Source organism: Rutidosis leptorrhynchoides, chromosome 2, assembly GCF_046630445.1.
Source record: "Rutidosis leptorrhynchoides isolate AG116_Rl617_1_P2 chromosome 2, CSIRO_AGI_Rlap_v1, whole genome shotgun sequence".
NCBI lineage: Eukaryota > Viridiplantae > Streptophyta > Magnoliopsida > Asterales > Asteraceae > Rutidosis > Rutidosis leptorrhynchoides.
In genome coordinates this window covers 525,056,783-525,069,783 of record NC_092334.1, presented here as the reverse complement: position 1 = coordinate 525,069,783, position 13,001 = coordinate 525,056,783, and the positions used below count along the sequence as shown (strand labels likewise).

The 13,001-nt window shown below is 36.0% G+C and overlaps 2 protein-coding genes across 3 annotated transcripts; both read right to left on the bottom strand.

Annotated features, from left to right (window-relative positions):
* Positions 1 to 989: 989 nt before the first annotated feature.
* Positions 990 to 3,848, bottom strand: LOC139892903 (strigolactones hydrolase CXE15-like). Its single transcript, XM_071876029.1, has 2 exons — positions 3,011 to 3,848; positions 990 to 1,438 (listed from the first exon to the last, which is right to left on the bottom strand). Exons 1-2 carry the CDS (start codon positions 3,661 to 3,663, stop codon positions 1,132 to 1,134), a joined length of 960 nt encoding a protein of 319 aa, XP_071732130.1. The 5' UTR covers positions 3,664 to 3,848; the 3' UTR covers positions 990 to 1,131.
* A 1,476-nt stretch (positions 3,849 to 5,324) lies between these two features.
* On the bottom strand, positions 5,325 to 12,174 carry LOC139894551 (squamosa promoter-binding-like protein 14). 2 transcript variants are annotated; one of them, XM_071877904.1, is made up of 11 exons: positions 11,954 to 12,174; positions 11,099 to 11,738; positions 10,356 to 10,549; positions 9,517 to 10,265; positions 9,348 to 9,425; positions 8,647 to 8,754; positions 8,441 to 8,558; positions 7,904 to 8,039; positions 7,673 to 7,811; positions 6,649 to 7,194; positions 5,325 to 6,237 (listed from the first exon to the last, which is right to left on the bottom strand). In XM_071877904.1, the coding sequence occupies exons 2-11, from the start codon at positions 11,704 to 11,706 to the stop codon at positions 5,806 to 5,808; spliced, it is 3,108 nt and encodes a 1,035-aa protein (XP_071734005.1). In that variant the 5' UTR covers positions 11,707 to 11,738; positions 11,954 to 12,174; the 3' UTR covers positions 5,325 to 5,805. The 2 variants fall into 2 exon arrangements, with proteins under 2 accessions (XP_071734005.1, XP_071734007.1); XM_071877906.1 differs by having other exon boundaries at positions 5,326 to 6,237; positions 9,351 to 9,425.
* Between the last annotated feature and the right edge of the window lie 827 nt (positions 12,175 to 13,001).

The following is a 13,001-nucleotide window of genomic DNA, read 5'->3' as shown; positions in this document are numbered from 1 at the left end:
TTGTGGGGGAATGGTGACGTGGCACATGTCTCTTTCATGGTTATAACAAACTTTGCTAATCCCAAGGGTCGACGTGGCACCTGTCCCTTTCGTGGGAATAACATACAGATCCTAACAAACTTTCCTAGATTCGTGGGCTGATGTGGCGTGCAGCTTGTTTGCGTCCTTGCTCCGGGATCATGTACTTGTTATGGGACGGTGCACTTGTTCCGCGACAGTGTGCTAGATCCGTCTAGAGTGTGACGGATGAATGTCTTGCTCTCGCTCAGACAAAAGAGGTTTCATCTGATGTTTATTTCAAGTGTTTCTTCACGGTAGTATTATGACCGGACAAGATTGTAGTCGGTTCATAAGTAACTTTGTAAAGGTTGTCGGGTGCCCGACGTTCATGGTCCAGCAGGCCTTTTTTATGTGAGATATGGTTTTTGGCTTCTCAATGCTTTTGCACCCGGCTGAGTGATGCCGGTAGCCTGCACACTTGTCCGGGTAGGATAAGTTTTATGTTGTATCCCGGCTAGCCTTTACCCGGTATGTTTGTTCCCGGATGCCCGCGTAAGTAACCTGATTAGGTTACTAAAGTGGAACCGGGGAGATGCTCCTTTCCCGAGGTGGTTCATGCAGAGTACACTCTAGTTGGAGTGCTACTAATAGTGTGCCTTTTTGAGACGGATCATTATGCGTATCATTAGCGTCGATCGAAAAAAATGGTGGTGATGAGCTACGACACCCAGTGCTCTATGTAGAATATTGAGTGATGAAATGTTTGATAGTCTGCATTAATTCAATGGATGGTACTAAATTTGAGTTAATGGTGAAGAACCCAATTAAATCGATTGATTAATATTTTACAATGTGAATTTGTCCTCTTATTACGAATACAAATTACAAATCACAGTTTTTATTTACATTTACAATTACAAGTACAATAAGTGTCATGTGAATTTTCACTCACAAAACTCACACGAAGATTCAATAGATATAGTTTGATTTCAATATCTAACTTAATAATATAGATTAAAACATCAACTTTATTCAGTTTTCAGAAAAAAAACGCCCTCTTATCATACAATCATACAATAAAAATAAATAAATTGGGAAAAACAATTTGATAGTTATCACACAGGTAATAATCTAAGTAGAATATTGAGTGATGAAATCTCTGATAGTTTGCATTAATTCAATGGATGGTTCTGAATTTGGATTAATGGTGAAGAACCCATGTTGCTGACCGTCAAACTCAACATACTTCACATCCTTCCCCCAACTCTTCAATCTATCTGCATAGTCTTTAGCCCTGTCTCTCAATAGATCACAACCACCACAAACAACTAACATTGGATCTAGCTTCACTGGTTCAAGATCCAAGCTAACTGGTCCAAACGGGTTCACTAGAGGGTGGTCCATTGTGTCTCCATCCGGAATCGATAACCTCCAAAACCTTACCAACACATCCACAATCCATAGTTAAATTATAACAGTACTAATCATCATTATTATAGTTAAATTATAACAGTACTAATCATCATTATTAGAGGTAGCAAGATAAACGAATAGGTCATTTGGGTACCAGCTCAAAATACGTGAAATAAGTTTTGTTTTTATTGTGGGATAAAACGGATTCAAAATGAAGTAAATGGGAAGAAATGGATACAAAAGTCTACTGTGTTAGAATAATCCTTAATGTTTGTGCCCTTTTACCATTTACACCCTCATGTTTGCCATAATGACAACTTATACCCAAACTAACTTCTGGCGGTTATTTGATGAAAATAACCGCCATAACTATAAATATATGGGAAGTGGTCATTTTCTCAATATGATGTCAAATTATGAGATCTCTCAAGAACACCAATAACTTGAGAGAAAATCCCTCCGTCGGATTCATGACATTAATATTTGAATCGAAAATCTCTTATGACTTCATCATTCAATCTTGATCGGTTCTACAATCAAGTAAGTCTACTTTCATGTTCTTATCATGATGTGATTATAAAGGGCGGATTTGAGCATGTGCTAAGTATGACATCGCACAGGGCCCATAATTCTTAGAGGCCCAAGAAAAACTCAACGGTTATTATATATAGTGACCAGCCCATTAATTCATCCATAATTTTTAATTAAAGAAATATAAACTACGAAATATAGTACATAGATGTTCAGACGCGGTTCCCTAATCCGTATTCGTGTAATTACAATTGTTTCCTTTATTATTATTTATCATATTAAATTATATTTATATATGTTCGTCGCTTTATACAAATGGCCGTTTGTATTTTCTGTACAGGGCCCATAATTTTAACGGGACGGCTCTAGTGATTATGATGTAGATCATGTATGTTATGATGTATTAACTCAACATCTAGTATTAGAGCAATGTTGAATTTACGTCCTAATGATCATAAGATAATGAATTGATCATAAGATTAGTGTTGTCTGTATTGGTACAGAAAATACATACAAATCAAAATAAAATATATGTATATTTAAAGATAAAAGCCACCGTGATAATGTTTCGGTGGATGAAGTATTTGATCCATAAAGATTGAATATGATAAAGTAACTGACCAAACAAATTTTGATTTGGATTTATTTGTTGTCGGTACAATCAAATAATCCTCTCTTTTTAAAAAAAATTACGGTTTGGCAGTATCATAATGGATTTTATTGTTCCCCAACATTTACAAAAATTAGTTTGAGGGTTAGCCTCCAATTTTTAACAAAAGGATTATAGCTTCTTTACTTTCTTTGATGTCGATCAAATTATTTAATGATTTATTATGTTGAACTTAATGTTTTCAACATGTGTGTTAGAATTCAAGGGTTAAGGGGCAACCTTGTGTGCACTGTTGCACCCCACGGGAGTCGAACTCCCGACTTTTAACTAAGAGAGGTAGACCACTAACACATGAGCTACAACACAAAGTTAGCCTATTTAGTGGTATAAGGAACATCACTCGATAAAAAATTATATGTTCAAAAGAGAGTACGGTTGTAAAATGAAGTAGTGAACCTGTCAATAAGTTCCCAGTTCAAGAAAGCATCTTTGGGACCATGTTTTTCGAATTCAGTCAGCTGAACCCCACCAAAGAAAGGTGCCAAAAGAACATACCCCCTAACTCGAACTGGTCCTAAACTCTTCGAACCAGCACCTAACCGTACTGCCGCATTATGCGCAATGTTCCCACCAGCCGAATCACCAGAAATGAACACACGACTAAAATCTGCCGAGTCAACTAGCCACTGATCCGGCTCAGTTGCCACAGCCTGGGACCGTAGCCACTTAATAGACATGAACCCGTCTTCCACAGCCAAGTGCAGCCGGTTCTCAGGGGCTAACCTATAGTCTGCAGCCACAATCACTGCTTGAAGAGACAAAGCTAACTTAAAACAATAGTTTTGACAATTAGGCCATGTTCTTGAACCAATGCAAAAACCACCACCATGAATATAGTAAAAAATTGGCAACTTTTTACATGTGGCTAAAGCCGGCTTATAAAGCCGAAGTGAGAGGTTATTTGCATGGTCAAACACAACGTCTTTCCATAAAACCGATCCATCATCAATCACGGGGACTTTAAAGCTCGGTTCAGGGGACCGCCATATCGAGCCATCGCTATAAACTTTGAGCACCCCTCTACAGTCATCAACTTCACGTAGTGCCATTTTTGTTGTGTTAGGACACTTAATTTGTGGCGCATTTGCTTTAAGGATTGATAATGAAGGATGAACACAACAAAAATGACAAAAAAAGGTGGCGTATATTCTGCATATCTGACTGTTTGTGTTTGTCTGTTAGTGATGATGACGTATACATTCTTGATTCCGTGCCAAATTTGAGCTCTGTTAGCCGGCCATAGTAATACTATAAACCTAAACAATTTGGTGTAAGCAATACTGTCTTTTTTGGCTGGTGAATAGACTAAAGCTCAACAAATACAAATTAATGTTTTGTACATCAAATATATTAATTTATTTAGTTAAATATCCGGAAGTATATCAAACTTCACCTAAAACTATATTTTATGCATCCAAATTTTAAAAACTAAACCGTCCGTCTCAAAATATTAATAGTATTCTACAAGTTTGTGTTGTATTTTTAATCAAATATATTAGTTTTGCCTTATTAATTTGACTAAAATTATCAAAATAAAAAATTAATGGAAGTACTAAGGTGCTGTTTGTATTTTAAGATGTTTTTGTCTGAAGATCTGCGGACCATGTCTGTTAAGAAGATGTGGTCTGAAGGTCTGTATGCTGAATAATGAAGACTGTGTGTTTTTATGTCTGCAACATAACTTAATTATGTCTGCAGCACTTAGACTATTCCTAACCCTGACTGTGACGTCAGAGTCGGATTGTGTACTTTTTGGTGAAAAAAAGGGTTTTTGACTATGACTGCATTTGACCCCCGTTAACCCAAAATGTCAAGTTTTTGTGTCAAATATTTGAAAGGTGAGGTGGTAAAATCTGATTGGAAATTGGGTGGGAAAAAAATAAATTAAATAATAAATATAAATTGAGAAAACATGTGATTGGTTGGTACCACATCTCACGCTCCCTCTCTCTTCCATCAAATATCCGACTGACGCCCCTTTGTGTCAAATTTTGACGCCCCGTAACCCGTTAATGACGTCAGGGGCGTCAAAGGCCATTCCAACTCATTTGACGGCTTAAATTGACGCTGCGATGGGCTGAGTCTTAGAAGCACATTTCTAAGTCTGCGAGGCTGCAGAAATAATAAGACATTATTTTATCTTATTTCTTCAGAAAAACAAACTGTCTGCAGTAAAAACGTCTGCGAGCTCGCATACATAAAATATAATAAGGTCTGCAGACATGAAAACAAACAATACCTAAATGAAAATGAAAGTTTACCCGAGTAAAAATATCAATTGTTAAGGCTCTGACAGTTCTAAATTTTGTTGTGGCGGGTTTAGAAACAGTCACGGGTTAAACTGTGTATGCCAGAGTAAAAGTATTAGGCCTCCCGAATAACCTAATAATTGTAGAGTACAATGAGAAATAGTACTTCATTTTGTACGTGTACAATTATTTTGGTACAAAGGTGCACAGTTATGAGTAGGTGAACAATTATTATTTTGGTACAAAGGTGCACAATTATTATGAAACGAAGAGAGCATATACTTTATATAATGAACTTGAGTTATTTTATACATATATCATATCATATACTGAGTATATAAATTTAACAGATACGGAGTACTTTATAACTTGTAAATCACACACGTAACAAATGACTTAACTTTTTTATGACATACAATAATAAAGCAAAATAGAAAGTTACATTCTATAGAAACTTTACTAATCTGACTAGCATTAGAGATATAACATAACTCGAGCTGGCCCATTTATAAGAGTAGAAACTGAAACCTGTACTCAAATTAAAATAATAGTAAAAGGGAGTCTATAAAAAGAACAAGAGAAAAACACAAATACCATCATTTTCATTTGCCAAAACAATATACAGAAACAAGATAAACGCTATTTGCTATTATAAACTTAAACTCACAAGAAACCGCTACTAGTAACAAGTCAGCCACGGTCAATAACATCAACTCGACAACCACCATAACCACCCGGCTGCAGCCCGTTTTAGTTTGAAGTCTCTTCGGTTTCGAAAAGAACTTAACGCTATAATCTTAAGACAGGGGAAAGAAGGTCTCATCAAAAGCAATGTTACACCGGTAAATGATCCCGTTTTACTTATTATTATTCGTATTCCAAAAGGTTATAATTATGATTTCTACCATTACTCGTCCTACTTATTATTTTCGGTGCATTTGTCTACATAGACCCAAAGTGTAAATTCTCCCACTTAAACGGAGCAATAAGGCCTATATCAGGGGCCCCACGAAGGAACAGACATACACATACACATACAGCAGCTATGGCAAGCATCGAGTGTATGTAGGGTCGATGAAGTAACCCTTGTGAACCAGGAATCCTTCTAGGGTGTTTCGCAACTATGGTTGCACATTTGGAACAAGATTTTGGTGTAACACGGTCCCTTATTCTGAAGCTAAGTTCTTGATGATCGGAGTTTGTTGTTTGTAACTCGATCTCATTTGAGATCCGTACTGAAACTTGGCCCGCTATTCTGTCTGCAAGCTTACGGGCCACTAGCGTGTTGTATGAATTGTCATCCCGCATAGATGCGTAAGCGTACGGAGACAGCCCGTTCGCATCTAAACAAGAGTTCCAGCTCAGCAGCCCAATCTGCATTCCGAAAGAATTAACAATTTAATTAGTATTAATGTTTGATTTGGAATTGTTAACATTAATAGAATGGAACCTAATAAGAAGAGTAATAAATGAGTTTATTTTTAACATATTATATAAGATAAGACGTGTCTTAATACAAAAAATTCAAAATTACGTGAAATTACGTGAAATTAAGTAACTGCTTTTATAACTACCACACATGGAGGTTAATTTGGTAATTTCAATTATTCAGGCGATTATTATTCAGCACATTAAACAAAGAATAATTATTTATTTACCACTTATTCTTGTTCCCCACAGACATCTTATATAAACTCGGACAACTTAATAAGAGAAAAAAAAAAACGGGCCCTTAGTTGTTCGTTGTGAAATATATATAGTGCAAGGGTAGCAAAGTGGGCGTACCTCCTGGGGGTCATTTGTTAAAGCATCAACCATATCGTCCGAATCAGATGTACAAGCAGCCACATGCAAGGGTGTGATACCGCCAGGTCCCGCAACATTTGGAGGGAAAAGAAACTTTCTAGAAGATGTTTGAGCATCGATCACCGAATAATGTACAAGCAAATCAACCATTTTCCTGCACCGCCTTTTAACGGCCCGGTTTAAAAGGTGAATTCCAGAAAGCATCTCTATTGAGGACTCATCATTGGTAATATTGGAGCCTTTTTGAAGTAGAATTCCTAATAGCGTTCTCATTAAAGAACAAAAATCTCGTTCCACTGAGAATACAAGCAAAAACTTGTATCGAGCAAGGCTATAATTAGAATCCCCTTCCTTTTTTTGGAATAACCACCCGAGCTCATTCAAAAAGTGTACAATTTCCTTTGTTGAACTCGACCGATCGATTAAAGCTTCACCAAACTCAGCCTCGAGAAGCCGCAGTTCCTGACAGAGAGCGGCATCGGCTATGATTACGGGAAAACTGCTACCTCGTATTCCGTTCTCTATCTGTTCATACAACTCAATATTCAATTATTTGAAAAAACAAGACAACGGGTGGCAAACACATCAAAGTTAATCAAACCCGGCCAAAACTCGAGATTACTCAGGAAATCGGTCAAAACTCGGGATCACTCAATTATTCAGTCAAAACTCGGTCAAATTAGTCAAAATTTGGTCAACATCTGAGTAGTCCTGAAAAGTCCCAACCGAGGGACTCCCTGAATAGCAATTTTTGCAACCTTGGTTGGTAGGAACAGCTTTGGCTGACCTGAAACACTAGTTGTCCAAAAAAGTCAATTACGAATTATTAATGTGTCAAATTTACAATAGTAATTTAAATGCGACTGGCCAGACTCCGTTGTTTTCTGTTTTTATTTTTAAAACATGTTTAGTTGAAATATGATGTTAATTCACAAGTAAACGGGTCAAAATTGCCACGTCTAGAAAAGGTGAAGTATTCCTCAAACAGGTATTAGGTATATACCTCAATGAAATATCGACCAAGTGGACTCGGTGAAGAAATTTTAAAGCTGCACGTGCTAATTTCGTCGTATTGAGATTCCCGATTGTCTGATTCGGTCGCTTCCTCGAGTATACATCCATCGATATGCGTGCAGTAGATCCTGTAGTATGACACATCATGCATCAATGATACTGCACATACTTTTATACAAAATAAACAAAAATAATCGATAAGAGAGAAAGATATACACACTTGGTGCCAGGTGTCTTTAGATTCCGGCCTCTTAGAACAAGACGAGTCTCCTTTCCGGAAACAACGGCCAAAGGTGAAATCGATATCAACTGTGGAGAACTCCATGTTTTCAAAGATTTGAACATATATACCTTCCCTGTTGTATGATAACGCATGTATTAAATGCTAACAGTCGTAAAATCAACATGACATATATTGTAGTTAAAACTAGAAGCTAAAGTTGGGCAAATTTGACTAGACACCAAAAAATAGGTTCATTCATGTTATGCTGTACCTTTAAATTATCAAATCTCGAATAAGTACAAAAAAGACAGTATACATAAAAACACCCATTTCAACCCATCACCCAACCTACCCTACCCGGACATATTGCCACCTCAGTAGCAGCAATATTCGACTTTTAAAACTTTCAAGACCAAAATCACCAAAAAAAAAAAAAAAGATAATCTGAACTGCAATATTGATATAGATCTTCATCTTCATTTATATGATAAAAAAGGAATAAATGAAGGACAATAATACAAGTCAGTGACCCACCATCCTTATGTGACGCTATTTTCTTCTCGGTATGTACTAAGAACCTTCCATTTCTCCAAAAGTCAGTAACAGAATCTTGCAAAAGAGATTGAATATACTGAAGAAAGTTCCCTTCGAGCTGCGAGAATAACCCACAAACACACTTTAAGTGCTTAGTAGTAAGCTACTAGAATGAATAATTTACTCAGCAAGAATAATTTACTCACTTGATCCCAAGAAGATGACGGCAACGATAAATAAATTGATAAAACTACACAACCGGGCCTTATGTATCCTTCTATCTCTGATGGAGTTTTTGCAAGCCAATTGTACACCTGAGAACCAAAAAGACAATAAGCAATGTTGTAAAGTCGGCCGACATGTTAGTTTGGGGACTAGCCTGTACCGAGTCGCCCAAAAACACCTTAGAATCAATCAATGCTAAAAAATCGGGTCAAAGTTGGGTCTGAGGCGGTCTAAGTTAAAGATCCCGACTTGAACGACTCGTCACATGCTCGTTACATTTACAAATTTGGTTAAACGTGGTGGTTTTATGTCTTTATAATTGGATCGATTACAGTTATGTTTTTTCTGTAACGAGTCATAGTAAATAAAATAACTAAAAATAAAACAGGTTAAACAAGGTAGAACTAGAAATCGCCCAAAGTGTATTTCTTACACATAAAACCTCCTATTGAGTTGATAAAAAAAAAGTAGAATATTTTTGAAATAAATGTAGTTTGTAATCATATTATTATAAATATAAATAAAATAATTTTATATTAATAAAATAGAGAACCTTGAAGTGAAAGTGTTTTGATCTAACCCGACCATTCAATGTCGATCCATACAAGGAATGGCCCAATTTTACATATTACCAACCCACCCATTTGGTCAACTCTAGTCAAAGTTACCGACAAAATACTACCACCTGCGTACGCAGTCCATCAGGAAGATCACTTGGATCAGCGTCAAACAGTTTAAACGCTATTCGCCCAGTACGATCCTAAAAAAACAAAACACATAAAATTAGACTTCCATATATATAAAAATAAAAAATAAAACTTATTAGATGGTATATCCACTAATCACCAAACCTGAGGGTCAGAATTCAAGCTTGCAGGTGACTGGTCAGATCCAGACGAAGATGTGTACCCAGCTCGATAAGGCGAACTTTGAATCGACATATTATCGGGCCCCGCATTCGACACTCCAAAAAGCTCAAGAGGCAAATTCTTAGTTTTAACACGTGAAATACTCTCGGGTTTGGTTCTTTCTCTTGAAGCTTTTGTCGGGAAAAGGCGTTGCACGACAGGTGGCGAAGATGACGGTGAGTGATCGCTCGTAGGGTTACTACTATCAGACGAAAAATATCTTCTGCTCGATGCAAGTTTGGGCGGGCTATTGTCTTCAGGTGAAGAACTAAATAACTGTAACTGTAAGTTAACTGGTGTGGGGTCCACAACTTGACAATCTGAATCTTCACGAGACTGGAAACTCGTACTACTTCTTTCTCCGCCAGAGTGCACTTCGGTTACTGGTTGTTTGTGATGATTTGGAACCATGGTTTGGTTATGATAACCATAGTTAGTGTTATCGGCTTCAATAGTAGGGTTTTTTTGGTCCGAAAGACCACCGAGCAAGTCCATGGTAGATGAGTTTGTTTTTTGGTCAACTTTATTTTGAATCTCGGGAGAAGATTTCTCTTTAGTAAAGTATTCTGGAACGGGTGATTTTGACCCGGGGTCAACCGGCATTGGCAAAGAGTTTATTTTATTCAGAATCTGCATAATCTGATCTTTATTAGGTATCACCGATGCACTCTTGTTCATGTCTTCACCATTTCCTAATATCAAAATAATATAATAATAATAATAAATAATTTATGGAAAAAGTGACGGGGATGGAGAAAGGGTGTTTTGTTTCCTATTGATACCTTGAGTTCGAGTTAAAGCGGTTAGCAAACTAACGATATCCACACCCGCGTTATTATTTTTATCGCCATTTCCAGAGTGTAATAATTGTGATGTAACGTCTTCGGGTTGTGTTTTTCTTCTTCTCCTATTGTGACCCGCAAGCCTACGCCTACAGCTACGTTTTCCCTCGTCAAACTCAGAAAGAGGATGAAACCTATAAATAATAATATCAAGATATTATGTCATCAACGATAATCCATCGACTCACTAATAGAAAGAACAAAAAATATGTCCACAAGCACATAAATGATACACCTACATAGAAGTCAGGCCTTAAAAACAGAAATAAGCTTAGCAAATAAGGTAACTTATAGGGTTTATATTATGTATGTTATGCAAAAGAAAACTATATAATTATAATGATGAATGATTATAATTACATGATCAGCTGTTAGATAGTATTTATATGTGTTAATGTTCCATGGAATTATAATATCAGATGCTCATTTAGTAATTCCATAATTTAAGGAAACAATTGACAACGACATGTTCTTGTAGATTGAACTAAGGTCATATTAATATACCCTTACATAATCAGTTTCTTGCTACGTATACAAAACTGATAGTTTGAATCTAAAAATCAAAAATTTATAAGCATAATATGTTCATCTAAACAATGAAGCTTATAAATAACCCTTCAATTAATGTAAACTACGATCATGATTAATATAGCGAGTAACATAAGACAAAAAGTTAAACCAACCTGCTACACTGTTGACAAAATCTTTGCATTTGTTTTCCAACTAACGCTTCGCCAGCTTTACTATGAACAACACAAACCTTATGACGTCGATGATAATCTTTAGCAGCTGATAAATCTTCCTTACAATTATCAACCTGACACATCGGATAATTACCACCCGGTGATCCAGATCGAACCCGTTTACTAGGTCTATTCACCACTTCCTCAACCGAACTCAACCCACCACCAAGCTGTAACAAAAGCCGCGCATCGTCAACCACTTGACCATCTTGACTCTTCTTTGACCCATCAGAATTAACTGGATTATCAACAGACCGTTTTTCGTGTTGTTGATTACATACTTCCATCATATCCAATGGTTTCGCAACAAGTCTTGAACTATCCCATTCCCAATTTTTAGGGTTCCAACTGTTTCTAGATTCATCTAAACTTGGAATTAACCTCTGAAGATATTGTTGTTGTTGCTGCTGTTGCATAAAGTTGCCGTTTTGAAACGGCAAACTACGTTTCTTTACCATTTGATTCCCATCAGAAAACCTTCCACCACTAATTGTATTATTATTATACATATACAAAGGTGGAGCTACTTGTGTACCCACCTCTTCCATTATTTTTCAAAGAATATAAAACCCCCAAAATCCTATAAATATCAAATCATCACAATATTAAACCCTAATTTGATCCAACAAGAATATGAGTATTATCAAACTAACCAAAGTTCATTTTCTCCATTTATATACGTTCATTTTTTTCCAATTTTTAAAATTTTTAGGGCTTTTACAATACTATTGAAATTGAAACTAGTAATATAGTATACATATACATAAATGAAATTGAAGTGAAAGAGTTACCAACCTTTTATTACTTCATAACATCCAAAGATGATAAATTAAATATATTCAGTGAGGAATTTTATCAAACACTTGGTGTGCAGATCTAACAAAAGATTGAAGAATAAAGTGGAGGGAGAAATAAGAGGAATTCAGATCTGGGGTATAGAGATAGAGAGCAAAAATATAGATACAGATCTGAGGATGATGATAAAACAAGATGGGGAAAGGGTGGTGGAGTCAATTGGGAGGTGGAGTCGCCAATGGGGCTTTGCCTCATTGGTCACCATGTTAACATGGTGTTCGAGGAGATCAAGGGTTCGAGTCTCGGGGGGGGGGATTTTCGTGAATTAACTCTAACCACTAACATTGCCTTTCAAAAAAAAAAAAAAAAAAAAAAAAAAAAAAAAAAAAAAAAATTGGGAGGTGGAGTCGTACGAGCCGAATGGGGCTTTGTTTTTTAGTTTATACTTTTTTATTTTATTTTTTTAAATCATGAAAATGAAATTTTTTAAAGATTTAAGAAATACGTTGTACTCCGTAAATATAGATACAGATATATTCTGTTTTCATACCACTGTTGTAATAAAGTGAAAAGATATGATGTTTGAGTGATGTGTTAACACTTCGAATTACTAAAACTCCCTTTTCACACCACTTTGTTGAAAATAATAATCAAATATCCCAACTCAATGGAGTCAATTATGCAAATTTGGTGTGAACATTTCAAGCATAAAAATAGTAACCAAATTATATAAACAATATTGTTTCAACTTTTAAAGGATTACGAATGAACGCTAAATTTTTTGAGGGATTACCAATATTTTTGTAATAATTGAAATTAAGTAATATTGATTTTTTATGGAAGATAAAATTGATGAATTTTTACAAGGATTTTTATTTTTGATTTATACATGTAAAACCCATACATCAACACGAACAAAAGCAACATTTTTTGTTTGACCAAGAGTTCGAATCACTCATTGACTAAATTACTCACGCGTTCATCTCTTGAAGTTACATAATCCATCCTCAACTGCTGCCTTGTATGCAATAATGCACCCCACGGAAGT

What these genes read in the sequence shown, in the direction of transcription:
- LOC139892903 (XM_071876029.1), bottom strand. Translation starts at nt 3,663, where the DNA reads ATGGCACTACGTGAAGTTGATGACTGTAGAGGGGTGCTCAAAGTTTAT. An exon ending in AACTGGGAACTTATTGACAG is followed by an intron (nt 1,439 to 3,010) that starts GTTCACTACTTC and finishes TGTGTTGGTAAG; the next exon opens with GTTTTGGAGGTTATCGATTC.
- LOC139894551 (XM_071877904.1), bottom strand. Translation starts at nt 11,706, where the DNA reads ATGGAAGAGGTGGGTACACAAGTAGCTCCACCTTTGTATATGTATAAT. An exon ending in CGCTTTAACTCGAACTCAAG is followed by an intron (nt 10,266 to 10,355) that starts GTATCAATAGGA and finishes TTTTGATATTAG; the next exon opens with GAAATGGTGAAGACATGAAC. An exon ending in CGTCATCTTCTTGGGATCAA is followed by an intron (nt 8,559 to 8,646) that starts GTGAGTAAATTA and finishes TTATTCTCGCAG; the next exon opens with CTCGAAGGGAACTTTCTTCA.